This window comes from Colletotrichum destructivum, chromosome 6 (assembly GCF_034447905.1).
Source record: "Colletotrichum destructivum chromosome 6, complete sequence".
NCBI lineage: Eukaryota > Fungi > Ascomycota > Sordariomycetes > Glomerellales > Glomerellaceae > Colletotrichum > Colletotrichum destructivum.
The window spans coordinates 3,036,737-3,063,867 of record NC_085901.1 but is presented as its reverse complement, the minus strand read 5'-3'; the positions used below and the strand labels follow the sequence as shown (position 1 = coordinate 3,063,867).

The 27,131-nt window shown below is 52.9% G+C and overlaps 5 protein-coding genes across 5 annotated transcripts; 1 reads left to right on the top strand and 4 right to left on the bottom strand.

Moving 5' to 3' along the window:
• Positions 1–60: 60 nt before the first annotated feature.
• On the bottom strand, positions 61–3,576 carry CDEST_10122 (Putative DNA mismatch repair protein MutS, core; the record flags this gene model as incomplete). Its single annotated transcript, XM_062926280.1, has 5 exons — positions 61–1,357; positions 1,411–2,491; positions 2,547–2,776; positions 2,831–3,190; positions 3,252–3,576. 5 exons carry the CDS (start codon positions 3,574–3,576, stop codon positions 243–245), a joined length of 3,111 nt encoding a protein of 1,036 aa, XP_062782331.1. The 3' UTR covers positions 61–242.
• Positions 3,577–4,373: 797 nt separating this feature from the next.
• Positions 4,374–5,068, bottom strand: CDEST_10121 (Putative membrane magnesium transporter). The gene is made up of 2 exons (XM_062926279.1): positions 4,858–5,068; positions 4,374–4,799 (listed from the first exon to the last, which is right to left on the bottom strand). Exons 1-2 carry the CDS (start codon positions 4,911–4,913, stop codon positions 4,412–4,414), a joined length of 444 nt encoding a protein of 147 aa, XP_062782330.1. The 5' UTR covers positions 4,914–5,068; the 3' UTR covers positions 4,374–4,411.
• A 725-nt stretch (positions 5,069–5,793) lies between these two features.
• Positions 5,794–7,466, bottom strand: CDEST_10120 (Putative High mobility group box domain-containing protein; the record flags this gene model as incomplete). The annotated part of the gene is made up of 2 exons (XM_062926278.1): positions 5,794–7,035; positions 7,095–7,466. 2 exons carry the CDS (start codon positions 7,464–7,466, stop codon positions 5,794–5,796), a joined length of 1,614 nt encoding a protein of 537 aa, XP_062782329.1.
• A 5,564-nt stretch (positions 7,467–13,030) lies between these two features.
• Positions 13,031–16,311, bottom strand: CDEST_10119 (Putative Zinc finger, PHD-type, Zinc finger, FYVE/PHD-type, Zinc finger, RING/FYVE/PHD-type). Its single transcript, XM_062926277.1, has 5 exons — positions 15,734–16,311; positions 15,581–15,675; positions 15,405–15,522; positions 15,257–15,355; positions 13,031–15,203 (listed from the first exon to the last, which is right to left on the bottom strand). The coding sequence occupies exons 1-5, from the start codon at positions 15,896–15,898 to the stop codon at positions 13,413–13,415; spliced, it is 2,268 nt and encodes a 755-aa protein (XP_062782328.1). The 5' UTR covers positions 15,899–16,311; the 3' UTR covers positions 13,031–13,412.
• A 922-nt stretch (positions 16,312–17,233) lies between these two features.
• CDEST_10118 (Putative EF-hand domain, voltage-dependent calcium channel, alpha-1 subunit, Ion transport) lies at positions 17,234–25,172 on the top strand. Its single transcript, XM_062926276.1, has 6 exons — positions 17,234–19,444; positions 19,499–21,883; positions 21,939–23,710; positions 23,761–23,850; positions 23,910–24,859; positions 24,950–25,172. The coding sequence occupies exons 1-5, from the start codon at positions 17,855–17,857 to the stop codon at positions 24,409–24,411; spliced, it is 6,339 nt and encodes a 2,112-aa protein (XP_062782327.1). The 5' UTR covers positions 17,234–17,854; the 3' UTR covers positions 24,412–24,859; positions 24,950–25,172.
• Positions 25,173–27,131: the final 1,959 nt, after the last annotated feature.

Genomic DNA, 27,131 nt, shown 5'->3' with positions numbered 1-27,131 from the left:
TACCCGTGGGCCGTGGTTGTCACACATGACATGTCTTAATTTGATATTCGATATGCACATGCGACTATGTCCTGAGTTGCGGTGGGATGTACCTTGATCATACGTACCTACTCTCCGGTGCTTGACTTGGAACTGCCAACAGTGTGACGTCCTAGCTTCTTCAAAACACAAATATCTGTACATGAATAGGTCGTCGTCCATATTAATACACTGCCGCCAACCATAAGCCCCAACTCCCTTGCTCAGCCGGCAATATTGAATTTCAAGAGCCTCTGAAGCAAATTTCGTATAGGCTCCTCGCCAGTAACCGCTCCATGCTGTGGCCGGGTCGTCCTAGGGGTTTCCAGAGAGAGTTGAAGAAACTTGCGGGCAACATTCTCGGACTCTTTGAGCCGGGCCTCGGCTTCAGCATCCAACTTGGCACATGCCAATCCGAGGTCCTCGTTGCGAGCCAGGAGAAGTACAATTGCTTCAGCTCGCTCCACAACCGCGGTGTTGACCCCATTCAGTGCTGCACACCGACTTCCAAAACTCGACATGCTTCTTCCTGGAACCAAGCAGTACATAGCGACCACCTGGTCCTCGGTGCGCTTTGTCTCGAGATCAAGGCGAACGTCCATGTGTGCGAGAAATAGCCCTGGCCTATCCCCCAGATAACCATCCTCAAATATCTCGTGACAGTGCGTTGTGATTAGGACCCTTGGTGTCTGTGAGCCGAGAGCGGTGAAATGATCAATAAGGGCGGTCATGAGTCCGGATCCATCGTCGGTTGCTGTTCCTTTTCCGAATTCGTCGATTGCAATCAGAGTACGGCGGGTAGAATGTTTCAGCAGGAATGCAACCTGCCTCAGGTCAGTGCCAAAAGAACTCTCTGCGAGTGACACAGTTTCTCGCGTCGAGATGCGGGTCAGGATCTGATCAGTGATGCCAATGGTAGCGCCGTCCGCAGGCACAAAGCTGCCTATGTGGGCCATGTAAACTATCAGAGCGACCTGCTTGATATATACGCTCTTTCCAGAATGGTTGGGCCCTGTGACGACGAGCATGCTGGCTTTCGGATTCTCATTCGCGGGTACTTCCATCCGTACTTCCACGGAGCCGCCAGAGCCGCCAGCGAGCTGGCAATCATTGGGGATGAATCTTGGTACAGTCAACTCTTGGAGCGGATGACGCCCTCCTTGAACTGACACAACGTTGTCGGTTGTCATCTTTGGGTTGGTCCAGCCGTAGTTGAGTGCCCCTTTGGCTAGTGCTACTAAGCAATCAAGCTCGCCGCAAGCTTCAGACGCACGACTGAGCGTCGATTCGTATTTGAGAACCTGGCAGGCCAGGTTGTGCAGTATTTCGACTTCCAAATCTAGAGAAAGGTCAGCAATGGTCTTATACCATGGTCATAGTTTGTCTGCTAACCGACAATCCTACTGTATGTGTCACCAAGTTGGTCATCTAGTTCCAACATGCATCTGTTCTTGTAATACACGTTTCCGTTGGCAACGAACCGTTTATCCCACCGGTCTTCATGTAATCCTTGTCCTTCGTAACCTGCCTCGCCAGTGTTGGGGAGCAAAGGCACAACGGTGAGGAAACCCAGTTGAGGCCAGAACACGCAACCGGTAACGTATTTCCGGGCCCACTCGGGGAGTTTGCGGGACATCGACGTACTGACATCACTCAATAAAGAATCCAGCCCGTGGTATGTTTGTTTGAGCCTGTCGAGCTGGGGATTGACGTTCCATCTCACAGCAACCCGAGAACTTGCTTTGGTCTCCTCAAAATCGACAGTTGTCCCAACCAGTTCTCCAACACTCTTGATAATGACTACGGGAGTAGCGTCGATCATCTGCGCGAGCGTGTTAGTTAAATACCTGGTGATTGTGCTATGACTTTTGGTTACCTGCCGAAAAACGGCGATATCGTGCCCTTCTCGTAGCTGAAGGACGGCATCCCTGAGACGCAACATGGATAGTGCAAACCGAGTCAAGGTCCACCACACGCCGCGTTCGACCGACGCAGTGCTAGTAGGGGATTCAGCGCCCCTTTTCAGTTGAACCAAGGCTTTTTTGATATCCGTGACCTTTCTCAGGGTCTTTGAAATCTCGGCAAAAACTTCCTCGTTCCCGGGTTGTAGAAGTACTGATATAGTCTTATGCCTCTCTTGAATAACTTCGATATTAACCAGTGGACGCAGGAACAGCTGCCTGAGCTTTGCCTTTCCCTGGAATGTGCCGGCTAGCGGATGGAAAATGCCGTAAAGGGACAAGCTCTCTTTCAGCCCGGTGGCTGCTATGCCTGTACCCGACATCAGACTGTTGGGATGTAGCTCTGATTGGAACACCTGGAGGGACGATAATGTGTCGGTGTTGACAAACATGAAGTCAGTCAGGGTGAACATTCGGATGGAGGTGATGAGGATATTTTCCGGAAAGCCTGGCGGTTGTTCAATCTCCCCCAAGCGCGTGATCTCGCTCAAGACGGCGCCGGCACATCTAATCTGACTCCTGTTAGGGGTTGGAGGCATATATGGCTCGCACTGCACGGTAACTTACCGACATGACGCTGTCGAGGTCTATGAAAGTGCCTAGACGCATGACTTTGACATTGTGGCATTCTGCCTGGGTGCCCTCCATACTGTCATGGGCGAATTGATTGTCTGTATTTGTTACGAGGGCGTGTTCTGTGCAGATCATCGACAGGCCGGTGAGCTTGTCCAAGGAGGCGGCGTGACTGAACTCGTTCGATCCAAGTAACCGAATGGTGTATTGTTCTACCTCGGAATCTAAAGAAACATGCGATCAGTGGTTACACTTCAATCTGGTAAGAACCGGCCCACCTCGATCCACGGTGCTATTGTGCTGCTCTAGAAACTGAAGCACCGCATCCGGTATTCTCAAGGGCAGTAAGACTGTCGTGGGCTGGCAATGAACAATGATCGTCTCGATAAACTGTAACGGCTCGGTACACGGCATATCTTGAAGCAGGAAAAAATGGCCTTCGTCGGAGTCGTAGTAGGCGCAGCCAAGTACGCCCATCTCGCCGACAGAAACAGCTATGATGACTTGCTTCATCCGATCAGCTTCGGTCAGGGACCGCCCCCTGATAACCGGATGTCCTTCGCGCCCGCTCGATGGTGTGGACCGAGACCCATAGTGAGGTAGGCTGTGGTCTGGCACAAGACGCAAGACATCATTGCCTGTAGTTGCGCCAAATCAGTCGATTCATTCCGTGAAGCGGATTTCGTCGATGCTCCAAACCTTCGATGCGCTCTGCTCTAGAAGTTGCATTCCTTCGTCTTGCGTCTGACTGCTGACGGGCACTGTGGGGGGTCGAGAAAATGGGCGAAGTGGGCGTTGGGCCGATGAGACCAGAAGCGCCTCGTGACCCGCGAGATGCACGAGTAGAGCGAGCTCTTGACCGGGCAGGGGCCCTCGAGGTTCCCCTCGGCCCCTCCATTGGACTGCGTTCAGAACTACTCCAAGAGCCTCCTCGTGAGCCGCCCCCCAGTCCACGGCCTGAGCCTCCCCCGGATCGAGGTCGACCTCGCCAAGGACCGAAGTTGGTCCTGCCTCGTCCTGGCATGTTGACTTACAATAGGCGAATGTGTCTAAAACAACGAGGGAGAGTGCCGTGGTGAGGGACCGAAGTGTTTATGAGCCCTACACAAGCAAAATGAATTACCCAGAACAAGACGAGATGGAGTGGATTGGTGATTGGAGGCAGGAGTTGAAGGGTTGAAGACAGCAGGCGCAGGAGGTGGAGGTTCCTGCCGGTAGAGTTGACAGGATAATATCGGTGTCCATAGAAAGTGCCTACCTAACTCGGCCAACGCACCTGCCGCGTCGAAATGAGAAGCAGAGAAGCAACCGCCAAAGGCCAATTCGCAAAGGGGTCCGCCAATCGCAAACAAGAGTTCATAAAGTATCACCCGGCGATACCGACAATTCGAGCCTATAGTCTCTCAATCAGACACAGCTTTATGCTCGGATCAGGTACAAAAGGACCAACCGATATTATTCCCGTCTTACAACATCTTCAACCACTCTACTTCCGGATTCGGACGGAAGACACAGTTCAACGTATAGTTTGCTTGGCACCCCAAGCCCCTTTCTTCCATATGAATGGCATGATGCTGCCCGTTCAAGTGGGATGCATGTCAAAACCGTACCCAACGCAAAGCATCATAGAGATAGACACATGAGACTCAATCCCGGATCAGGCAATTCTCCAGAGCGGTCCCCTAGAGCCGACGAGTTTTCCATCGTAAATTACATGGTCATCGCCCCACCTCAGGATGGGTTGACAAGCAGGTCGCGTGCGTGGCTTCGAATCAAGGTCTATAGGTTGGTAGTGGCACTTTGAGCTGGCTATGATAAGTACGTTGCATCTCCGTCCACAGGTGGTCGCCGTCTCGTTTTCAGTGTGAGGCAGCCGAACTCCCAGTCTTCTTACCGGCCTTGATCCAGTTGGTGAAGTCGCGTCTCTGTTTCCGAACATCGGCAAAGCCTGGTCGACTCTCGAGAATGCGGAAAGGATTGCCAACATAGTCCTTCTCAACCTCACCACTGCCCGTCAAGAATCCTGCCTCGCCCTCCCTCTCAATCTTGCCAGCCCATACGCGCCACTGAATCGGTCGGAGGTTTGGGGCACCTAGTACGAGGCCGATAATGATGACCACTGTCGCCACAGCCGTCTCGATGGTGATATCCGCCGGTAGGGAGGTGTTGACCGCTGGCGTGGACGTCGCCAAGGGCGACGCAGCCCGGAAGGATTGCAACGCGGAATGCTCTTGTGCCGAGTAGCAGCTAGGTTTTCACCCATATATTAGCGCAGTCGTCACTATGGCGAGATGGCTGAACTTACGCGTGACCGAGCAGCAAAAGGCCAATGGCCGTGATGGAGCGTGAAATCCAGGTCATATTGCGAGTTTGAATGAGAGGACGTTTCCAATACCGGGCGCAAATCGTCTCCTTGTCGGTCGAGGGTTTTGGTGATGAAGCGGCTCAATCGCAAGGTACTTCCTTCACCACAGGAGCTGATTGCTTTTGGCGGGGGTTGTCGTCTGTCACTAAAGCTATGGCCAAACCTACCTCGTAAGCACTCATGTGTCTCGAGCGAGGCTTATATACCTCTTTATATGCATATAACTGTTAATTCAAATATGCATAAGTGAACACAGGTAGCTATCATGTATGGCGGGATATTGGACATCGATGCAAGTGTCAAAGCGCCAATAGAGCCTATTATTCAACGTCGCCTCACCTCTCTAGGGCGTGACAGCAGAACACAACAGGTGAGATTCAATCATTTGTCGCCAGAATCGCAACTCTTTCCACCTCAAGCCAAATAGCACCGCCCCCCCAGTTAGCTCCTATTATCGCATGTCGTCTCGCTACAACTTTGTCTGTTCGCAGCCAACAGCCAGCTAGACATCATCAACCATCACCACTCAAGCATCAGCTATCACCGATAGTGCATTTCTCCAGGCTGAATCGACCGATTTTGTCTAGGCGAACCTGTTTTTACAAGCGAGGGCATATGGCTTCTAAATTTTTTTTCTCCCGCGCCGTACAAGATGACATATCTGCTTCGTCATGCTTACCATCTCACCCTTCCGAATGGCCGTTGGTCCGTCCGCTCTCAACGGTGCCTTCATCTCCAGTCTCAACAAAAATACAAGAGGAAGAAGAACTTCGCCGACGTTCTAAGATACCCAATACTCCTGACGCCCATACTTACCAAAATCAGATCAGAACACAAGACGGAGCAAATCGGATTTCAAGCCGCCTTGGAGCTCGCTCACTCTGGGTCTATCCAATTGTTGAAGTGGCTGCCTTCAAGCTCCTCCACTCTCCAGCTACTTTCCTGCCCCCTCAAAATTTGTAACTGGGGGTCATGCATAAGGTTATCATCGTACCCAGATAGACCTTCGAGGAGGTCCTGTCTCCCGTCGCCGAAACCAAGAGGGTTCGTCCATCTCGGCTCCAGCATGGGATCGCCATACGGGTCTCCATACGGGTGTCCTCCGTGCCCCATCAAACCCGGATCAATCATGGGCTCTAGGCCGTCATGATGCGACATGGGTCCATACTGACCCATGCCGTCGTAACGGTTGTCCATCGACGGCGCAGCATAGCCCATCGCTGGTGATGGCGACTTTCGGATGAGCACGTCCTCAACGAAGCCAGTTGCGTCCTGACGCTGATGAACACTTTGCTGGTAATATTGACCACCTCCAAGGCCAGTCTGGCTATATGGCGCTGGCAGAGGCTTTCCCGGGTTGCTGTAGTGGTACATGGACTGCGTTTGCACCCCAAGACCCATCGGGCTTGTCTGGAGCGGTGGGTAGTTGTGGAAGATGGATGCAGGCGCTTCGTTTCTGCCGTGTGCTGGCTTCCTCAGCTGCCTGCCCCTTGAGCCTGCTCGGCTACGGCCCCATTCCATGTCGTCCAAATCGCCCTGATCGGACTCATCTTCTTCCCTCGCCTTGGGTCTCGGTTTTGACGGCGTGAACTTGTATCCGGGGTGGGCCTTCTGGTGATTCGCTCGCTCCTCCTTGGCCCAGTCATTGAACTGGTCACGAACATGTTCGGGCTCCAAGGGCCAGCCGCTCCCACAGACCTGGGATACCACCTGGTGGTTGTTTTGTGTGCATAGACCTTTGGCAAGGTTCTGGTAGGCCTTGCGGTACAACATGAAGGCGTTCATGGGCCGCTTGATCCTACCGGGCGTCTTGCTCTCTTCCACTTCCTTCATTCGTACCTCTGCAGACCGTTGGACGTAGGCACCGATGTCTGCCACTGGAATGTGAGGTTGCTCCTTGGCCAACTCGCTCAGGGGTTTCGTTACGCCGTCGATCTTTTTGGACGACTTGGCTCGCTCCTTCTTCTTCCTGGGCGTCGACTTTTCGACACGGGTTGCCCGAGCCGCGAGCGGCTTGATAGTCGACGATCCCTTGTGGATGTTGAGCCCACTACGAGTGGTCAACACATCCGACGCCCGCGAAGGTGTAGGCGGTGATGTGTCGGGGGTGCTGTATGGCTACGGTAAGGGAATTTGTAAGCGGTCACCCATTCATCAGCGCTCAAGAGGTTACTTACCTGATGGCTTAGTTCCCCGGACATTGGGCCGTACATGGAGCCAGCGCTAGTGTCATAGCCATGGTGATAAGACTGCGGCATCATGTCAGTGGGGGTTCTTGAACCAAAGGTGTGGGTGAAGAAGGTGATAATTCTTACCATCTGACCATCATTTGCGCGGTGCGAGTACGGGGTGTGGTGACCGTAAGGCATATCCTGTTGAGGTACAGGTGTGCCGTATCGAGAAGGAGTCTGCAAACCCCCCATATCATTAGGGTGCAGATGCTCTCTGGGGTAAGACGTGGTTCCGATCGGGCGTATCAAGTGATGCAGTCCGTTGGGGTGAATATCATCGTTTGAAGGAGCTGGAGACGGAGGGCCGTTGTGTTCCATTCCCAAGAGCTGAAGGCAGTCGAGTTGCGTCTGAAGTTCCCAGCCGCAGATGGTCAACCAGTGTGGCTGAAGGAATCGAAGTTGGTAACGAGGGCGAAGTCGAAGCTGTCCAGGGTGCTATCAATGCGATCCGGATCTTTGATGTTGCAGATTTGCTGAGATCCCCGCTTCTTGTTTCCTCCTCTTCTATCTCGTTCTACTGGCGGCTGTCTCGGTACTTGTGGAAGAATAAAGTAGTCGTTAGAATATGAGCAGACTGAAGTCTCTGATGGTAGCACCAGGTCGGGCCTAGGCCAGGTGATGGTTGTGTATGGCAACAGATACAGGCCTCCGGGTGGGTGAATGCTTGGGAGGAGAAAACAAGCAGCAGCTGTGGGATGGCAAATGTGTGAAAGAGGCCGCTGCACCCGCAGATTATCTACATTCAGTAGATGTCGAGCAGCCGGCGGTAGTGGTGGTGGTCGGGAGGTGGTGTGTGCATGAGAGAAAGGGAGAGGGTGGGCTGGGAAGAAGCTGAGAAGTAGTGGTGACCCTGGCGACCAGAGTGAGAGGTACAGTCACAGGCTCACCCGGAGAGACACAGACGGCTCTTGGCTTTTACTGCTCTGGAAGTATCCAGAGCCTAGCCCTGTCTGTCTATCTCTCTCTCTCACTCTCTCTCTCTCTCTCTGTGTGGGTGTGGGTGTATCTGTCCGAGAGCCTGTGTTCCGTAAGCCTGTTGCAGTGGCAGCTGCAGGTGTGGTATGCGGTGAAGTGCAATGCAGTGCTGCAAGGACCAGGGAGGACGGGGATGGAGGGAGATGGAGGCGAGCGAACGTGGTTGCAAGCAGCCGAAGAGCAGGAATCAGCGGAGCGCTGGAACCGGTCCCCTGGATTATGGGTTGCAATGGATATTGCCCAGCTGGGAGGACTGGATAGGCTGGGTAGGCCGGACTGGTTTGCCAGGGGGCGGCAGTATGGCGATGGCTAAGCACAGCAAGCTCTATGAATAGCTTTGGGTTCCCTTCTTCTTCAATGATAGGCGAGGAAGGCTGCTGAATGCTGGGCTTTGGCGATTCTGGGAATTCTTCTTGCTGCTGCTTTGGTTGCTCCTCCTCTTTTTCTTATTCTTGTTGTTATTATTGTTACTGTTGATGTCGATGTTGCTGCTGTTGCTGCTGTCGTTGTCTAGGATGCTGTCTAGATGACTTGGTTCAGTCCCCCTTTCTCTTCTCCCCTTTTCCCCTTGTCTCTGCAGTGTATGTGGGCTGTGCTTCTGGTCCTTTTCTTCTTCGGGTCTCAATGTCGAATAGGGCCAGGTTGTATTGTCGTCTCGCGTCTTCGGCCAGTCCTTTCTTCTGTTCTTTGTCCTTCCTGGTCCTCTTTTGGGTGCTGTCACTCTGACCATGCAAACACTGGGTGGGACAACAGTGTTGCAGAGGAGTTGGGCCAGGGTTAGGCTAGGACAGAGAGGCAAGGGTGGGTTGAGTTGAATTGAGTTGATATGATAGAAGGTGGTAACTGGGAATCTGAGAGCCTGCTTCTGTATTGCAGGTGGTGAGAATGAAAGTATGCCTGGTTGTGGTTAAAGGAAATCAGAGGCAGGTGGTGAAAGCCGAGGGATGTCTGTCTTTGTGACAATGAGAAGGGGACTTCATTCATCTGTCCTTTGGAGGAGGGGAGGGGCGGGATGGGAGTGAAAGAAAAGCGTTCTGCCAGGCCGGGTGGTTTTATGTGTACATGTTACGCATACACATCTCGCAAGATGGGCCCTTCTGCTTCTTCTGACCTAGTCTCCCTTCTATGCCGCCGCTGGCTTCTCTGTGTCCGAAAGAGCATTTAGCTGATTGCCGCATTCGGACACAGGGTTGAAAGCGGCGCCAGGCGACCGTACACCAGTTTTTCTAAAGCCCCTCACTCGCTAGATGACGACTCCTCCGTTGGCTTTTCGGATACTGCTCTTCCTGTTTGACCGTCTTTGGTTAAAGCGAGCGAAGAGCCTGGCTGGCACTGCTGATACTGGGCGCTGATGTCTCTTGCTGTTGGACTGTTCCGGTCTATGGGTAGGTAGGTGGCTAGTGCCCATTACTATGTCATGTCATGTTCTGCAATTTGCCTTGTATGCGGAACTGGTACACATCCATGGAGGCGCGGTAGACGCGTGCTGCGGACAGGGAGAATAGCAAGGAAGAGGAGGAGGAGGACAGGGAGAAGCACATGGTGTTGCTTGCCAAAAACTAACAGGGGATCTGAAGCAGGGATTCACGGCTCTGTTGTGGTCATGCTTGCTGCCGCAACGGCATGCATGGGGGGGGGGTTTGGTTGCATCTGCATCTTTTGATGATGATGGCAGCAGCTTGACGTCTAGATGAGGGCAAGATACGCCGCTCTCTTCGTTATCCGTGTCGCTCCGTTTACGAAGATTTTCGCATATCTACTTCATAACTGCATCGAACCCCCCACTGGTTCACGTTGGTAGCCGGACAGCTGGATGGGGGTTCCATCCAGTTAGGGACAAGAGAGCACAGTGTCTTGCATCCCATGTGAGTCTCTATTTTGGTTCTCAATACACACTTATAAAATTTGAACAACGTCCACTCTCTGATTGATCACTCTTGGTCCACCCCTCTCTGTGGTCAAGCCACACCTCGTCACCTGTTTGTGTGCACATCCTCGCCTATCTTGGTATGTGTCTGTTTTTTTGCCAAGGCCAACTCAGGGTGGAAAAGCACAGATAGAAAGGCAAGGCGGAGAGGATGTATAGAGGCGGGAAGACCAAGGCTGAAATAAGGGATCAAGTCATATATTGAGAGACCAAGGTTAGTATATCCACAGCACAGGCTTCGGGGCTTAGGCTGAAAGATGAGGATGGAGGCATAACAGCATCGACAGCAGCAAGATGAGACGGCGCGAGCAGAGAGATGGGAACGAGAGAGCAAAAACTGGGGTGATAGACGTGTGGCGAGCGAGGCCCTCCCCTTCGTAGGGAGGTGGAATGTTTGTTTGCTCGCTCCGTTGCCGGAATCGTTGGTGGCGGCTTTTATGATTGGTCTTTTCCTGAAGCAGACCGTGGTGCATTCCGCATCTCTTGTCCTTTGCCTCTTGCGCTGACACTGTGGATGGAGCGCAGCCCCCCCTCTCCCCCCCTCTCTTTTCCTTTCCTCAAACATACACACTAGCGCTGCCCGCCTGTGTTCGTGTTTCTCTACGTCTAATTCTCTTACACGTCGTCTCCTCCCACGCCGTCTCAAGTCTTGTTCAACAACATGTTCAAATTTGATGCTCATGTTGCATCTTGAACAGCTGCCCACAAGCTCTCATTACTCACTTTTACTCTGCATGCCGGCCAAACTTTGCTCGAGGCTAATAAAGGTTCGTAAAATTACCCAAACCAACGGGGTACACTGCAAACATCGCACGCCACCTTATACCTAACCGCTCACCCGGGATGTATCAGAGTGACTTCCCAGCATCTCACCAGGCACCCAGGACATTTCACCATACAGTACAATTTTGTTTTCTATTCAGGCCACATGAATAGAAAATAGCATCGAATCAACGCCCGGGCGTCCGGGGGCTGCCATGCACACAAGATATCCAGCACGCAGCAAGCAGGTCAACACGGGTTCAATCGATCCCGCACAGATTGTTCCTGGGTATCGTATCATATCAGCCCTTAGCCATCTCTCCGCCTCCCATCTGCCTACTCCGCAACCAATTCGCTGGCTTCAGTGTTCTGCAACCTTAGTCTCTGGCCTAGAGCCAAGTTCAGGAATGCTAACCGAGTGAGAGAATGTCACAAAATCCCACAGACAGGCGGCCTATGTAGATGTTAGGATGAAGCCGAGAAGCCGAGAAGATACAACCGGGAGGGTGAGCCCCCGATCCATACGGTAAGCCCGTCGTCGTCTTCCGCAGTAGCTGCAGATGCAGAGTGCGGGAGAGCATTCGTCCAGTTCGGCTCGACCCAGTCCATTCCACTCCGTCAGCCTCTGATCATGCCGTCTAGCCCTGGATCGACTTTGGCTCCGTCTTCTTCAAGACTAGTCGTGCTTCAAAACGCCACAAGAAGCCGCCCAAGAAGGTCCGCTATTTGCCCTGCCTGAATATTGTCCTGTCTCCTCTCACGTTACTCGCCCGTCGCTCAGTGCTTGCAGCTTACACCTGCAAGCTACTCCACGCCATGTCTTCGTCCGTGCCTCTTAGCTTTGCGTTTTCAGGGCTAGAGGCGATTCAGATGCTCTGCTAGTAAGCCTTCTAGTGCCTGGCCCTGACTCTCGATGGCGCCACAGTTCGCTCCCATCACCCACCCCACACATACAGGAACAGTGACGATCCAGCAGCGGCGGTGGCTTGCCAGCTACCACATCGTCAGGTTTCATCCCCATCAGAGGTGCATGAAATAGGGCCCCGAGCACGAATTTACATACCCTCGCACCAAGCTCTGGCTCCTCGCCTGCCACCACATGCACATGCCCATTGACTCACGTTCTATTCATGCAGTGTACATACCCGGGTTTTTTATTTATTTTTTTAGCAGCAGCTATGCATATTTCAGTTTGCAACGGCGATCCACCTACTTGGTCCTATGACCTGGCAAGCCTGGCATTTGTCACTTCGATGGCACTTACCGTGAGCTGCCCGGGCACTGGCTATCGCTTCCTCCGATGTTGTCGCCGACCTCCGCCTAGCCCAACTAGATTGTGTCGGTGTCGGCGTTTACCTCAGGCCCAAGATGACTGACTCTTGCACTCTTACCTTAATATTGAGCCGGTCCATGTTTCCCGTCAAAATGTTCCGGTCTGGGCCGGGACCCCCGCCAGCCACTACACCCTCCTGCATGAACGTGCGTCGTACCTGGTAGACATCCGGGCAGCTCCTGTTCGGCCGTCATCTCAAACCCTGCATGATAAGGGTCGGGCGAGAGCTGTGTTGCGAATCCGGCCTCAACCGCCCTCATATGTAGTTGGATCCATCGTTGCCGCGAGACCCAGACCTGGTGAGCATGGGATATTTCAACAATAATCGACCGCCGCGGCCGGATGAGACCCGTTGAGGAAGGATTGGGGGGGGGGGGGGGGTAATGTGTCGCTTTCCCTGTGCTGATCACCATCATGTTGGTGAGCTCGTCAATAATCTCGGCAAGCCGAGACATCCTTCGAGAGCAGTGAAGACGAGATGCCGCGTAGTTGCTCGAGCCGAGACTGAGCGTATAGTGGCCGCCCTGTCTCTTCATTCGCTTTACTTTCTTCCTCCTGTGGCAAGAAGCAATCACTCCAGTCTGTTTTGAAGCTCGGGCCATTGGTTCAGGGAAATGATAGCCAGAATGACAACTCATTTTGATCTCTCCCGGTCTTCTTGCACCCACAAAGCCGTCAGGGCAGGGCATCGACAGACGAAAACCGGCACAGCTGTGCGGCCAGCCCTGTTGCGGCCAAATTCTTCCCGGCGAAGGCGGGCAACCACTGAGACATGCGACAAGAAGTCTTGTTTCTGTCAACCCTGCAAACAAATTATCTGTATGGCCACTAAGAAACCCGCCCCCCCCCCCCCACTTGTGACGTGTAATTGCTTTGAAAATGTGAGGTATGGTATACTGAATAGGTGCGACTACATAGTTCATGGATTGTCTATCAAGGCGAACCACTCGGTGATCTACCCCTGAGGCCGCTGGGACTCCTGGAAACTTACGTTTCCTCGTCATGAGCTTGTTGATGCAGGCGAACTAGGTCGAGCTGAGGCTCCTGGCGTGCGCATCTTCCAGTCATTACTAGTCTAAGAAGTCGTTGGTCGTACAATTCTACATACACATCCAAGCACATCAAGCACCGGCCGCTGTGAAAGACCTTCTGGCGTCCGTCCAACCCACAAGCATATGGCCATGTCGTTGCCACCAGCGCTGCCGGGAAGGCCTTCCCAGCAGCGCTGTTATTTTATAAATCCCAGTCATTGAATTACCTTTACGCTTCAAACGGACCCAGAGCTTGCCTTTGACGGCTGCGGCCTTCGAACCGGCTCAATCGGCTTGATCGGCGGCGTCAGAATCTGTTGTCGAGGGGACGGCGAAAGTGTTGCTACAGGTGGCAGTACAGACGGAAGCGCAGGAGTTTTGATGCTGGGTGGCTGGGGACGTGGCATGGGGGGGGAGTGCTTGGTTGGGGACAGTCCACCCTCTGGAGCGGGCAGCGTGAAAGACGAATGTGCTGATCCGGGAATGCCATGCTCTCGACTGATAATGGGCGTGGCCATCAGGCTCGAGTTCCCATGCCTGGGTGATGTGGCGTCTATGGGGCCAGGCGTCCTTTCCACACGTATTGGGCTTGCTGGCAACTTGTCGCCACCGCCAGGGAGTGCTTCGCTGTCATTAGAAAGATAGTGGAACTTGTGATGATCTCCCTTGCCCCCCTTCTTTGGGGTTGTTGGTGTAGGGCTGGCCTCCTTGGCTGGTTGTGCTTGATTGGCTTGGTCCAGGGACACAGAGGATCTGGCCGGAGGAGTATCTGCAGCTGGAGTCCCGTTCGCTGTTCTCAGGAGACTCGAGCCACGATGTTCCATCGGCGAGTTCGCCTCTGCCTTAACTTGGACAACTCTTGACATATCAGTTGCGGGCGCTGGCCCTGCCGTTGCTTCCACAATCGGAGTTGGAGCCTCCACTACCTGCCTTGATGCTGACGGGTGGGTGATATTTTCCTTTAGGGGCTTTTGATTCGAAGGGGATGATGAGGTATCCGCTGGACGTTGAACCTTGAGCTTGATGGTCGTCTTGGGCTTTGCCGCTGCCTCGGCATCACGCCGTTTGCAAGATTGGCAAATGAGATGAAACTCTGGCTTCTCAGCTTCAGTCTCGCTGATGCCAAGACACTTACTGTGTTGCCAGACGTTGCAGTTCTCGCAAGCCACACTATGTGTACCATCGTCAACTTGACCGTAGACCCCACAAATGCAGTCAAATATCCAGTCGTCCTCTTCCACTTCAAGCTCCTCGAGTGCACGCTTATTCTTTTCGATCTCCGCTTGCAGTCTTCGCTCTGATATACGACTTGAACCACTGCGGTTGTCTTCCGAAAGTTGGGAAAGCTCGCGTTCGTGTTGTAAACGTCGGACTTCCCGCTCTTTGAGTCGTTTCTCTCGGGACATCAGTCTCGAGTCCCGTTCCTTCTCGAGCCTGACTCGTTGCTGCTCCTCCTTTTTTGCAACTGCCCGTTGAGTTTGCATGAGCTTCGCCTCTTCTTGAGCCTGTTCTTCTTGCCTCTGTTGCTCCGCCTTGTTCGCAATACGGCTGGATCGCTTCGCATTTGCCATCTTGGCCAAATTCAGGAGCTCCCTTTCTCGCTGTTGCTCCTTGCGTTTCCTCGACTCCTCTTGCTTCTCCAGAATCGGAAGCAAGTGTTCCTGAAGCTGGTTCCGAAGAACCCTCTCGTTGTCGTCCTTGGTCTTGTGGAATGAGGCGATTAAGTTCTGTACATCTTCCAAGCTAACGGCGAGACATTCCCACTCCATGCCGCCAAGACCATCCTCCTCAGGTGCAACAGAAGCGGCTGGATCGGCTGGTTCTGTCACAGCTTGGTCTGCATCATCTGCGCCAATTGCTGCAGAGGTACGCCGTCTCTTGTTTGAACGGGAACCGTACTTGGCACTCTTTGACCTCTTCTTGGGTGTCGCCGGCTTTGTGGGTGGCTCGGTCATGCGGTAGACTCTATTGTCGTCGAGAACGAAGTAGGTACGGTCATCTCTGTCCCAACCGATGGGCTCTATCCTCTATTCAGGCAAGTTAGAATAGAGATTTCAACTCTAACGGCTCATGTGCTTACCCAGCTAGCTTGGTCGACGTCCTTCTGATCTTCCATCTTGTCTCTGACGCGCTCGGGGCGGATCATGACCCATTGTGTCATTTGCTGAAGAACTCGTATCTGCAATTGATTAGCAATGCGCAGACGCCAAGTTTCCCGTAAACAGTACCTTGGTTAAAACATGTAGATCTGCAAACTTGGCTGCAGTCTCCTCTGTTCCGAATGGGTTCTTCTCGGGAGCTCTCGCCAGATATTGTCGCCGCGTGTACTCATCGAACATTTCGTGCCTGCAACATCTTAGTATGTGGGTTGATTATTTGCGTACAATCTCACTCGCCAACGTACGTCAAACCGCGATGCGACGAGATAAATTTTAGCAAAGCAAGTCCTATGTCTTGGAGGACCGGGGCATTCGGCTTCAGGCATTCGGCCTCGATATCCTGAAAGCGTATAGGTCAATAAACGAAAGCGCTGGCAGAGAGACAGGGAGTAGCTGACTTCTGTGTCCAGACTGTCATCAATTTTGACGACCTTGCCGAAGAGATAGATCCACTGACACAAGTTGGCGAATTGCCATTGATTTCGTATGCGATGGAGCATTGACGGCTCTTCGGAGGGAACATCCTCGGCCGCTTGCAATGCCCTTTTGCGTGATGATACCATGTTTGTCGTTATGGTACGTTTGTGCACCCAGGAAGATAGAGCCACACAGGTGCAGCTAAGGGTTCGAAGGACAGGTTCGTCAGCTTAGAGGTCACCGGCAGTGGCGGTGGATCTCGTGGAATTCGTTCCCAGCTGTCGCGTCATTGACACGATGTCGTCGCGCGAGACTGCCCCCAGTGAGGCTGCAAGACGAAGGTCTTGAGCAGACGAATGGAAGGAGTGATTGGTATCTAGTCGGTCGAGGCAGATGTTCCAATTGAGCTGTGCGGATTGACTGTGAAGGCGAGAAGGATGTCGTTGGTAAAATAAAATCAAAACAATCAAAATCGACGTTAAGAGTAAAATGCCCAGGTCTAAAATGAGAAAAGCACAGAGTAGAGTCGATTGGCGAGATGGATGTAGTGGAGGTTTGGGATTGGGGCGTCGTTGCGCACTGGCTCCGGCTATCAGTACAGCATGATCTCACCAGGACGCGTTTGGGCCGCGGCGTCTGCGTGTGGGCGGCTGTCTGGCGGGTGGCATTGGAGGTTCGTACAACACGCGCCGCGCTAGCCTGCTCATATTACATAATGCAAGGTTTACCTTTCTGGGGTGGAGGTAGTGCCGGGGTTCGAATCGGAAGGGAAGACTTCCCTCATTGTGTTTTCCCTTCGCTAGATCCAACCAACCATAGGTGTACATCCGGATACCTTGCGCGGAGTTGTACGGAGCATTGAATATCACTACTTCCAGCCAACCGTACAAGGAACAGCATGAGATTCAAACAGTGCGCGGCTAGTTATTTTTAGGGGTACGGAGCATGGCGATGGCTTACGCAGGCGGCCTCCACACAACGGATTAATGTACCCGACACGAGCTTCGCGGTTTCTCATGGCCTATATTTTTTGCCTTCGACTTTCGGATGGCGAGCAAAGTGGATGAAGAAAAACATCCCTTGGAAAGGGGGACTCTCCCTTGCCGCAACGTCTCCTCCGAAGGCTGTGGCGTGGATTTTATGCGTGTGCCGTACTTCCACAGGCTGTCGTCTCATCCCCGTCCCGTCGTCTCAGCCTTCCTAGACACCTAGAGGTGTAGGCTAGGGGTCAGGGACATATCTTGAGAGGATGCCGGCTTAGCCCGGCAGGACGGTGGCCACACACGACGCAGCCAAAGACAGGGGTCCAGCTGAACTCGACAGGGCAGTTTCAAGATTCGGTGGAGACAGTGAAACATGCTTTTTCGCGCACTGTTAGAATACTTACCTGTAATACCCCTGACGGACTTCTGCTGCCCCCGGCTCCAGGCAACGGTCTGGTCCCCAGTCTCCCTTACAGTGCTTCGTCATACCACTGTTCAGATACTACCAGGTAACTAAGGTAGGTAGGATGGATGGCAGTATGGACTGTGGTTAAGTCTCCGTCCCTCTCTCTCGAGCTGGCCACGGACTTCGACACGAAGATTCGACTGCCAACGTTGCTGAGACGGTCCCTTCCAACACATCGCTCTTTATTGCACCTCAAACAACGGCCCCGGACCGACCAAGACGGAATTGCAAACCCTTCGCCCCGCTCGTGCTAGAAACACAGCAACCAAACTGCGTTCGTTGCTTTAGTGGCGCTCGGGTTTACGACACTCACTGACCACAATCTCGACGACTTCAACACCAAACTTCGACGCTTCCTTCGATTTCCCGCCGGTGTTACCTCCTCGTACGCCAATCCTCCTACGTCAAGCAACCCGCATCAATCACATCTTTCAGCGCAGTGCGATCCTTACATCGAGCCCGTCCCATCGAACACGATAAGAACCCCGCGCCTCGACATGCGCTCGAACGAGTTTCTGCAATAATTCCGGACGTGCGATCCATGGTTTTCGCCGTTTTTCAACTGGTATAAAGACAACCGCACAATCGCTCGCGTACACCAACGTCGCTCATTCTTCGGGTCGCTCGTGTGTTGTAAAGGGGAAGTATTGGTTATGCCGCTACCTCGAAACTCGGCCTCAATGCAGAACAATCCACCACACTCTTACGAGATGAGTTCACGGCAGGATCAGCATTCGGGCTCCGACAGCGAGCGTCTGCAGGCAGACTCTCAAGCCGAATCCCAGCGTGGCCGTCACGGCCACCCCTCCTCGACAGCACCGCAGCAGCAAACGTCTGGCAATGGACTTGGCATGTCAACATACTGGGAGCAACCCTATGCGCAGTCCAGCAGCTCTGGCGGTCCCGAATCACCAATTGACCCTTCGGCACTGCAGTTCGCCCTCCCGCCGGAAATCAACCAACCTCCGCCGATACCGCGCCTGAACTCACCGTCTCTCGACTCTCTCGACCGGCCATCGCCTTACTTTGACGAGGCAACCAACCCCGACTACTACGAGGATAGGGTGCCGCTCACCTCAAGAGCACAGCCTATTTCTGGGTCTCTCAGCGCAAACACGGGGGACCCTCATCGTAGAGACAGCTTCCAGACAGTATCCGACCTCGATAACACCCCCTCAAGAACGCGAGACGCCAGATCGCTCGGCTATGATTTGGAACCAGGCGGTCGGCGCCCGAGTTACGGGGCGACACTCAGTCCCGGAGGGGAGCAAAGACGCTCTCGCTCGCCCTCTACTGCCGGCGCACTCTACAGAGCAGGCTCTATCATGCGAGCCATGTCTCAGCGTGTCGTCAATATCAGTGGTGAGGGTGAGCTTGTAGACCACAGGACGTCAAGGAGCCGCTCCCCATCACCGGCACCGGATCATCGCCAGCAGCTACACAATTCTGCTCAAATGTTCACTGACCCTTCGTACCATTCCCATGCCTCCCACGTACCCGAGAAGGCTCCCGAGCCGGATAACGTCTTTGCCGAACCCCCTCCACCTATGCAACCACGCGTGCCAATGAAGAATCCGCTGAAGGGAAATTCATTAGGCATCTTCCCTCCTGACCACCCGATTCGAACCAAGCTTTGCGACCTTTTGGTGCACCCGCTCACCGAGCCCTTCATTCTCATACTCATCATTCTACAAGCCATTCTCCTGGCGGTAGAATCGGCTCCAGATGTCTTTATTCATCCGCGGCCCGCCACGTGGGGAGTCACATGGATCGACTGGGCAATGCTAGTTCTATTCGTCATCTTCACCCTCGAGTTGATCGCCCGCATCCTGGTCTCAGGCTTCCTCTTAAATGCCTCTGAATACAGCACCATTGATCGCCAAAAGGGCGTGCGAGCTGCGGTCGTCGATCAGTATAGGAACATCTTCCAACCTCAGCGACAAAGGTCCGTCAAGGCTCCGCGACAGATCCACCTTGGTCCATCTGCCTTCCAGCGATCATTCACCATCATGCAAGGTCAAACACTGCCCCAGACCGTCGAGGAGCAGCAGAGGTTCCAACTTGCCCGCAGAGCGTTTTTGCGCCACTCTTTCAATCGACTGGATTTTCTTGCCGTTGTTGCCTACTGGATCTCTTTTGCCCTAAGAATCACCGGAATCGAGAGCGAGAAACATCTGTATGTCTTCCGAATGATTGCCTGCTTGCGCATTTTGAGATTGCTTGCCTTGACCAACGGCACGGCAGTGAGTAACTCATCCGTCCCCCTAGATTTTGGTTCATACTAATGACCCTGCCAGATTATCCTTAGAAGTCTCAAAAAGGCAGCGCCGCTCCTCGTTCGGGTGGCTTTTCTCATTGCCTTCTTCTGGATTTTGTTTGCCATCATAGGAGTACAAAGCTTCAAAGCCAGTTTAAGTCGGCAGTGTGTTTGGCTTGACCCGACAGATCCGACCAACAGGGAGAAGTCCTTCACAAACGAGATGCAATTCTGCGGGGGCTTCCTCGATAATGAGACAGGGAAAAGCATGCCTTGGGTTCTCCTCACAGACGAGAATGTCCTGGACAATTTCAAAAATGGGAGAAAAGCAGGCAAAGGTTTTCTCTGCCCTCGTGGCTCGATATGCCTCCAACAAGAGAACCCGTACAACAGCACGGTTAGCTTCGACAATATCGCCCAATCGTTGGAGATGGTCTTTGTGATTATCAGCTCCAACACGTTCAGCGACATAATGTACTATACGACCAACTCCGACTACCTTCCCGCCGCCCTCTTCTTTGGCGCGGGTATTATGATTCTAATGTTGTGGCTCGTCAACCTTCTCATTGCTGTTATTACATCCTCTTTCCAGGTTATTCGAGAAGAGAGCAGGGCGAGTGCGTTTACAGCGACCGAGGAGCCGCCTATTCCAGAACCTATGGACGAGCCACCGCCAAAGATGTCTGCTTTGCAGCGGATATGCGACAAGACCTCGCTGATTTGGATCGCCGTCATTGCTTTCGGCTTGTTGGCTCAAGCTTTCAGGAGTTCCAGAATGTCGAACAGTCGCGGACGGTTTATTGACTCTGTCGAAGTTGCTGTCACATTGCTACTGGACGTCGAGATAATCATCCGCATTGCTGCTGGTTGGCGCACTTTTCACAGGAGCAAACGTAACATCATCGACTTCGGTCTTGCGGTCATCACAACCATCATTCTCATACCACCAATTCGCAACTCCGGAGAGACCTACGCCTGGCTGACGGTCTTCCAGATCGTGCGAGTCTACCGACTTGTCTTGGCTGTCCCGATGACCCGGAAACTGATCGTCATGGTCCTTGGAAATTCAAACGGTATCGCCAACTTGATGCTTTTCGTCTTTCTTATCACGTTCCTCATGGCCATCCTTGCGGCGCAGCTATTTAGGGGCGAGATACCGAAGCACAGCGACGATGGCGACCTCAACGAAGTGTCCTTCTTCACTATTTACAATTCTTTCCTTGGCATGTATCAGATCTTGTCGAGTGAGGACTGGACCTCGATGCTCTACAACGTCACTTCTCATATGAATGAGCATGATACAGGCTGGATCGGTGCGGTTTTCCTTGTGGGCTGGTTCATCCTCTCCTTCTTCATTCTCGTCAACATGTTCATTGCTGTAATCCAGGAGAACTTTGACGTATCGGAAGACGAGAAGCGCCTCGAGCAGGTTAAGGCTTTTCTCCAGAGGAAAGAGCTGGGTAAATCATCCAGCAGTCTTACTCTGTCGAACATATTTACATTTGGCAAATCGAGGCGGAGAAAAGACCCTTTGGATTATGGACCCGCCATGATGGAGATGCTCCTAAAGGACGCTGTGGTACACGAGTTCCTCGACGACGCCACAGATTTGCCTCATGACGGCTCCAACGAGGAGCTTTCGCCTACAAGAGCTCAAACACACCATGTCGGCGAAGTCAGGCCCGGAATCTTGTCATCCATGTGGGGAAAAGTCAAGTCGGCATTCAGCAGCAAGGACCCGAATCCATTTTATTCGAACCTACGCTTCGACGGCCCAAATGATACTCTCGACCCGCGGCAAATGGCGCGGCAAGCCGTGTCGGCCACATCTGCGCGCAAAAAGGCCCAGCGCGATTACCTTGCTAGGCACCCCAATTACAACAACTCCTTGTTCATTTTCACACCCAACAACCCAATCCGGCGGTTCTGTCAAAGAATTGTAGGACCCGGTAGAGGAAATGAGCGGTTCGAGGGCGTGGAGCCGAATAAGATTGCCTGGTACGCCTCTTCCGCATTCATTTATGCGTGCATCGTCGCCATGGTAGTCATTGCATGTGTCACAACACCTCTCTACCAGAAGCAATACCAGGCGGAGCACCCCGAGTTCAGCATCACGTTTTGGTATGTCTGGACAGACCTGGCCTTCGCGGTAATCTTCTCAGTTGAAGCTGTTATCAAGGTCATTGCCGATGGTTTCTTCTTCACGCCGAACGCCTACTACCGCAGCTCGTGGGGTTTCATCGATGGCATCGTTCTCATCACCTTGCTGATCAATGTCGGTACTCTTCTCGCCAATGATGGTGCTGTTTCTAGAGCCATCGGTGCCTTTAAGGCGCTTCGTGCTTTGCGTCTGCTCAATGTCAGTGACAGCGCCAGGGACACGTTCCACTCGCTCATCATCGTGGGCGGCTGGAAAATTCTCAGCGTACGTTTCATACTCTGCCCCCGTCCACATGGCTTGTCTCTAATCTAGCTTACAGGCTGCGTTTGTTTCTATATCCCTGCTGATTCCTTTCGCCATCTATGGACTCAACCTCTTCAACGGCCAAATGATATCCTGCAATGACGGCGATGACTCAATTGTACGCATTTCCGACTGCTTTGGCGAGTTCAATAGCACACCTTTCAACGACGACTGGCCAATGTTGGCGCCTCGCGTCCCAGCCAACGACTATTTCAGTTTTGATGACTTTGCGTCGTCACTCTTCATTCTCTTCCAGATTGTCAGTCAGGAGGGATGGATCGATGTCATGTTTGCTGCGCAGGCAGTGACAGGCCGCGGGCTTCAGCCTAAGGAACTCAATCGACAGGGCAACGCCATGTTCTTCGTTGTATTCAACCTGTTGGCTACTGTCTTTGTTCTCACACTGTTCATCTCGGTCTTCATGCGCAACTACACAGAGCAGACGGGTGTCGCCTTCCTGACCGCGGAGCAAAGATCTTGGCTTGAACTGCGGAAGCTGCTGCGACAAATCTCCCCATCCAAAAGCTCTTACAATGAGTCGGAAAAGACTTGGAAGAAGTGGTGCCACAAGCGTGCTATCGAAAAAAGGGGTAAATGGTATACAGCCGTCACCTACGTCTTGATCTGCCATCTGCTATTGCTTCTCCTCGAATACCACGGCGAGCCACAATGGTGGACAGACTCCCGGGACGGAATATTCTTAGCATTTACCCTCGTCTACATGACCAACATTGCTATCCGCATCACTGGTCTTGGCTGGGCACGTTTCCGGAGAAGCTCTTGGGACCTGTATTCTCTGGTGGTCGTCACAGGCGCGTTCGTCTCTACCTCTGTTCTCATCATCAGCAGAAGCAGCGACACCTACGTGCAGCTTCACAAATTTTTCCTCGTCGCCATCCTTTTGCTTCTCATTCCCCGGAACGACGCCTTGGATCAGCTGTTCAAGACAGCCGCCGCTAGTCTGACGACTATTGGCAACCTGCTCGCCACATGGCTCGTGTTCTTTCTCGTCTTTGCCATCGCCCTGACGCAAGCCTTCAGTCTGACACGGTTCGGCGAAAATGAGGAAGCCAATATTAACTTCCGCAGTGTGCCCAACGCACTGATTCTTCTGTTCCGAATGAGCTGCGGCGAAGGCTGGAACCAGGTTATGGAGGACTACGCCACCATTGAACCGCCGCTATGCGTTGACAATCCTGACTTCTTCGACAGCGATTGCGGCAGCAAGCCCTGGGCGCGGTTCCTGTTCGTGGCGTGGAACATTTTGAGCATGTATATCTTCGTCAATCTCTTCGTTTCTCTGATCTATGAGAGTTTTAGTTACGTCTATCAACGGTCTAGTGGGCTAGCAGCTGTAGACCGGGACGAGATTCGACGCTTCAAGGAGGCCTGGCGAAGCGTTGATCCTGCCGGAACCGGATTCATCAGCAAGGAAGCTTTCCCTAGACTTCTGGGAGAGCTTTCTGGTGTGTTCGAGATGCGCATCTATGATGCCGATGATTCGGTAAGGCAGATTCTGGAGGATGTTCGGAATGATGCAGCGACGACGGGAGCACGCCACATGTCTATCGCTTCTGCGAGCAACTACAGTGCCGGTGTTGACATTCAACGACTTAACCGACGACTGGCTCAGATTGACGTTGACAAAGTCCGCGAACGCCGTCGTCGCTTCAACATATTTTTCGAGGAAGTCATGGTTTCAGCGGATCCTGACAAGGGAATCTCCTTCACTTCGGTTCTCATGATTCTAGCCCACTACAACATCATCAATGACAGCAAGAGCTTGAAGTAGGTATTGGCACCACACTTTGTCAATGAAGACACTAATGAGTTCCTAGGTTGGAGGAGTTCTTGCGAAGAAGGGCCAGGCTTCAGAGAGTGGAAGAGGAAGTTCGTCGCCGAGTCGTTCTTGGCTTTTTTGATACCTTGTAAGTTCATCGGAGTAAACCCGGCGTATAAGCCAATGACTGACATGGTCTCTCTCCAGGTATTGGACGCGCAAGTTCAAGAAGCACATTGACATGAGGAAGTCGGCCAGAATGACGGCCATTCCTCAACTTGACATTCCTCACATCCTCGTAGACGATGACGAGCTTCGACTCAAGTCGTCGCCAGTGGCAGGAACCGGGCAGACGCGGTCGGCATTGCTGACGGTGGACGATGCTAACAAATCATCACACAACAGTTGGTCTGGACCAGGACCGACGGACCTACCGTCCGACGACTACCAACACCCGCTCAGTCTGGCGAGGTCAGGTCCAACAACACCGGGTCATCAATCGACACATTCCGCCTTCAGCTTCGAGTTGCAAGAGGGCGGGCAAAATTCGGCCCAAAGCAGCCGGCGGGGCAGTGCCGTCAGCCCGGTGCAAAGTCCCGTCAGCCCTGCACAAGTCAATAACATGCTGGATGACTCCATCTGGCTCGAGAGCATTCGGAGAACTGCAACAGTCCGAAAATCCGTCCGAAAATCCGATTGGGGTAGATAAACGCGCCAAGTGGTGCACTGTGAATTTTGTTCTGCAAGCGACGGCGTTTGGGCTCAAGAGCAAGTATCATAAAATCTGGGCGCGGCGCCTAGACCATTTTTGATCCATGAATCCTATGAATGTTCACCAAGGCCCCTCACCCCCCTCCTTGTGCTCCTTGTTCGATAGGCGGATAGACGGAAATAAGCCCAAGGCTATTTCCTCCTTCTGGAGCTGCACCTTCAGAGGCGATACTGTAGACTATCTAGAAATAATAATGGCAGGAACACCACCGACAACACATCACCGCTGACCTGATGAAGTGTTTGTGCGCCGGTGGACGGACATCCGAGAGGCAGATGACTAGACGCGATTAAGAGGAGTCGCGAATCCCTGACGGTTCCCTCGCATCTGTCGCTCGTTCTGCCATGGACTTGTGCTCGGGTCAAGAACCCGCCTAGACATGGCGATCAGATACTGAAGCTTTGGGAGTCGGGATCGGTTTCTCGTTCATCCGACATCTAGGTGAAGAGCAACGAAAGCGAAACTCACCATCCCGCTGGCACTTTTGCCAGGAGTTCCAGAGGGTGAGAGGCCACGATGGTACATCTGTATTTTCCCTTGATGCAGACTCGAGATGGGGAAAGGCAAGCCGAGGCACAAACGCCCGCCATGTCGTCAGCATGGCAAAAGCTCAAAGCTCCCGGTATCGAACTCTCGTATCGAAGGGGCCCGCGCGCCCTGTTTTGTGCTCGAGACCCCGTCTGTACTTCTCAACACAGTAGCTTTCCCTTGGCAGGCGTCAAAGTGAGGCAAAAGGTTGTGTTGCAAGATCCGGGCATCAATGAAAACGCAACATGAGTGGATATCGCAGTCTTGATGGAGGCATTTGGGAGCATGCCAAGACATCGCCGGGGAACGGAACAATGAGTACCTGCGACGTCAAGGCTCGGGGATGGGGAATAGCACATACAGATAGGTGCTGAGGAGTCGCCAACCCTCCTCTTCCTCTTCCTCGTATCCAGACCGTCAAACTCGTCGCCCCGGAAATTTTTACTTTTGAATATTGTCTGTTCAGCTGAGTGATGCCTTTTTCTCCTTTCTTAGCACGCGGTTTGCGTGGAGGTTACTCCAGACCAGGAACAAGCTGGTCACCCGATGCCGTGATACCGTGATGCCGTCTTCCACCAAGGGTACTCTTTCAAGACTCTAGGGGTTAGCACCTTCTCACCCCATCTTACCTGACTTCCATTGTATATCTTCCTTGATCTTGGGGGTTGATGAGAAAAGATGAGACGGAAAACCCACGAGGAGGAACAAGTAAGCATCGGCCTGGTCTTCGGGACTTTGCTAAAGTCCAGTCCAATCAGAACAAGTTCTCGTATTTCGTGACCCTCGTCTTGTCTTGTCTTGTCTCGTCCGGTGTCAGTCACAGTGTGGTCTAATCTTGTCTTGTCCGCGTCTCGTCGTTGCTCGGCTCTTCCTCGTTTCACGCTCGCAAATGTTTCAATGTGCCCCTCCTTTCTTGGTGTTCTAGCAAGGGGGAGCATCGAGGAAGAAAGAACTCGGCCGTGCTTGCGTACGCTACTAGCAAGCCTGGAGAAATGTCTAACACTCAAGTAGAGTGAGCAAGGGCGGAAGAGTTGAGAATGTGGAGGGAGCAATCCCCCTTTCCCTGTCGCCTCACGCTCCCCTTCCTCGCCTGTTAGTGGGATCGACAACCGTCATTGCCGACGGAGAATATATTGGTTACGCAACGGTGTAGGATGATCAGAGATGCAGAGAGCCAAGGGCTGTTGATTCGAAGCGAGTCCGTTGTATTTGACGGCGCTTGTTATTTGCACAGCTTTTGAGAAGGTGGGCGACCATCACACACACGTAAGACTTTCATTCTGTGGTATCCTCGTTCTCAGTTAATAATTTGGACATAACTTTGGATTTCACCTTGCTCAATAACAGCACCCTGAGAGATGGGACACGAATTCCTAACTATTGCCTCCCGTAGATGGCTGGACCAGTACCAGTGTGGAGTGAGAGCAATTCTCCAGGGCAGATCCCGGCGCAGCGTTGCTACGGAGTTTCTTTTCCCCTTTTGCTTCCCTTCTTTTTCTTTTTCTTCTCTTTTTCCAGAAGGCTTCTATTCCCATGTCCACGATCACGGGCTTCCAAACAAGGAAAAAGGGCCCAAAGATGTTGAGAGGAAACCCCCCCTTTAAGTGGCACGAACATCTGTGACCTAGGTAGAGTACACTACCTACCTATGCCGGTTATGGGTACCCGTCCATCCTCCCTCTCCATACACCATCCCTCCATCCCTCTCCTTTACGACCCAGTGGCTGGCTACTCTATGCCAAGGGGTTGAGTGAGCTGCCGGGGGCAGGCACAAGAAGTGATGGGCAGAATCACCGCCGCGTCAACTATAGACTTTGCATGCCGAATGAGTTTAGTCACAGCGCAATATTGCTCGAGGGACCAAAGTGTCAGTGAGAGGGTATGCATTGGGGCGAGAGGAATATGCAGAACACGATGTGTAAGAGACTAGTGGGCACTTGATAGGGGGGCCCGGCAGAGTCGTCAATGTCAGCCATGGAGCATGACATCGGCAATTTTGCTGGGGCGGATGCCTTTGAAACAGCCGTGCGTTCTTTTGTCTGCATCAGAGCCTGTCGCACCGTCTGTCGTTAGCAGTAGGGCGCCCACCCCTGACGGCCTCCTCTGCGTGCCCCGTATCTTATCGGCTC

Coding starts and splice junctions, on each gene's coding strand:
- CDEST_10121 (XM_062926279.1), bottom strand. CDS start 4,913: ATGACCTGGATTTCACGCTCCATCACGGCCATTGGCCTTTTGCTGCTC. Junction 4,800..4,857: donor CTTTTGCTGCTCGGTCACGC/GTAAGTTCAGCC, acceptor GTGAAAACCTAG/CTGCTACTCGGCACAAGAGC.
- CDEST_10119 (XM_062926277.1), bottom strand. CDS start 15,898: ATGGTATCATCACGCAAAAGGGCATTGCAAGCGGCCGAGGATGTTCCC. Junction 15,523..15,580: donor TCGTCGCATCGCGGTTTGAC/GTACGTTGGCGA, acceptor AAGATGTTGCAG/GCACGAAATGTTCGATGAGT. Junction 15,204..15,256: donor ACGTCGACCAAGCTAGCTGG/GTAAGCACATGA, acceptor TTGCCTGAATAG/AGGATAGAGCCCATCGGTTG.
- CDEST_10118 (XM_062926276.1), top strand. CDS start 17,855: ATGCCGCTACCTCGAAACTCGGCCTCAATGCAGAACAATCCACCACAC. Junction 19,445..19,498: donor CCTTGACCAACGGCACGGCA/GTGAGTAACTCA, acceptor TGACCCTGCCAG/ATTATCCTTAGAAGTCTCAA. Junction 23,851..23,909: donor CTTGGCTTTTTTGATACCTT/GTAAGTTCATCG, acceptor GTCTCTCTCCAG/GTATTGGACGCGCAAGTTCA.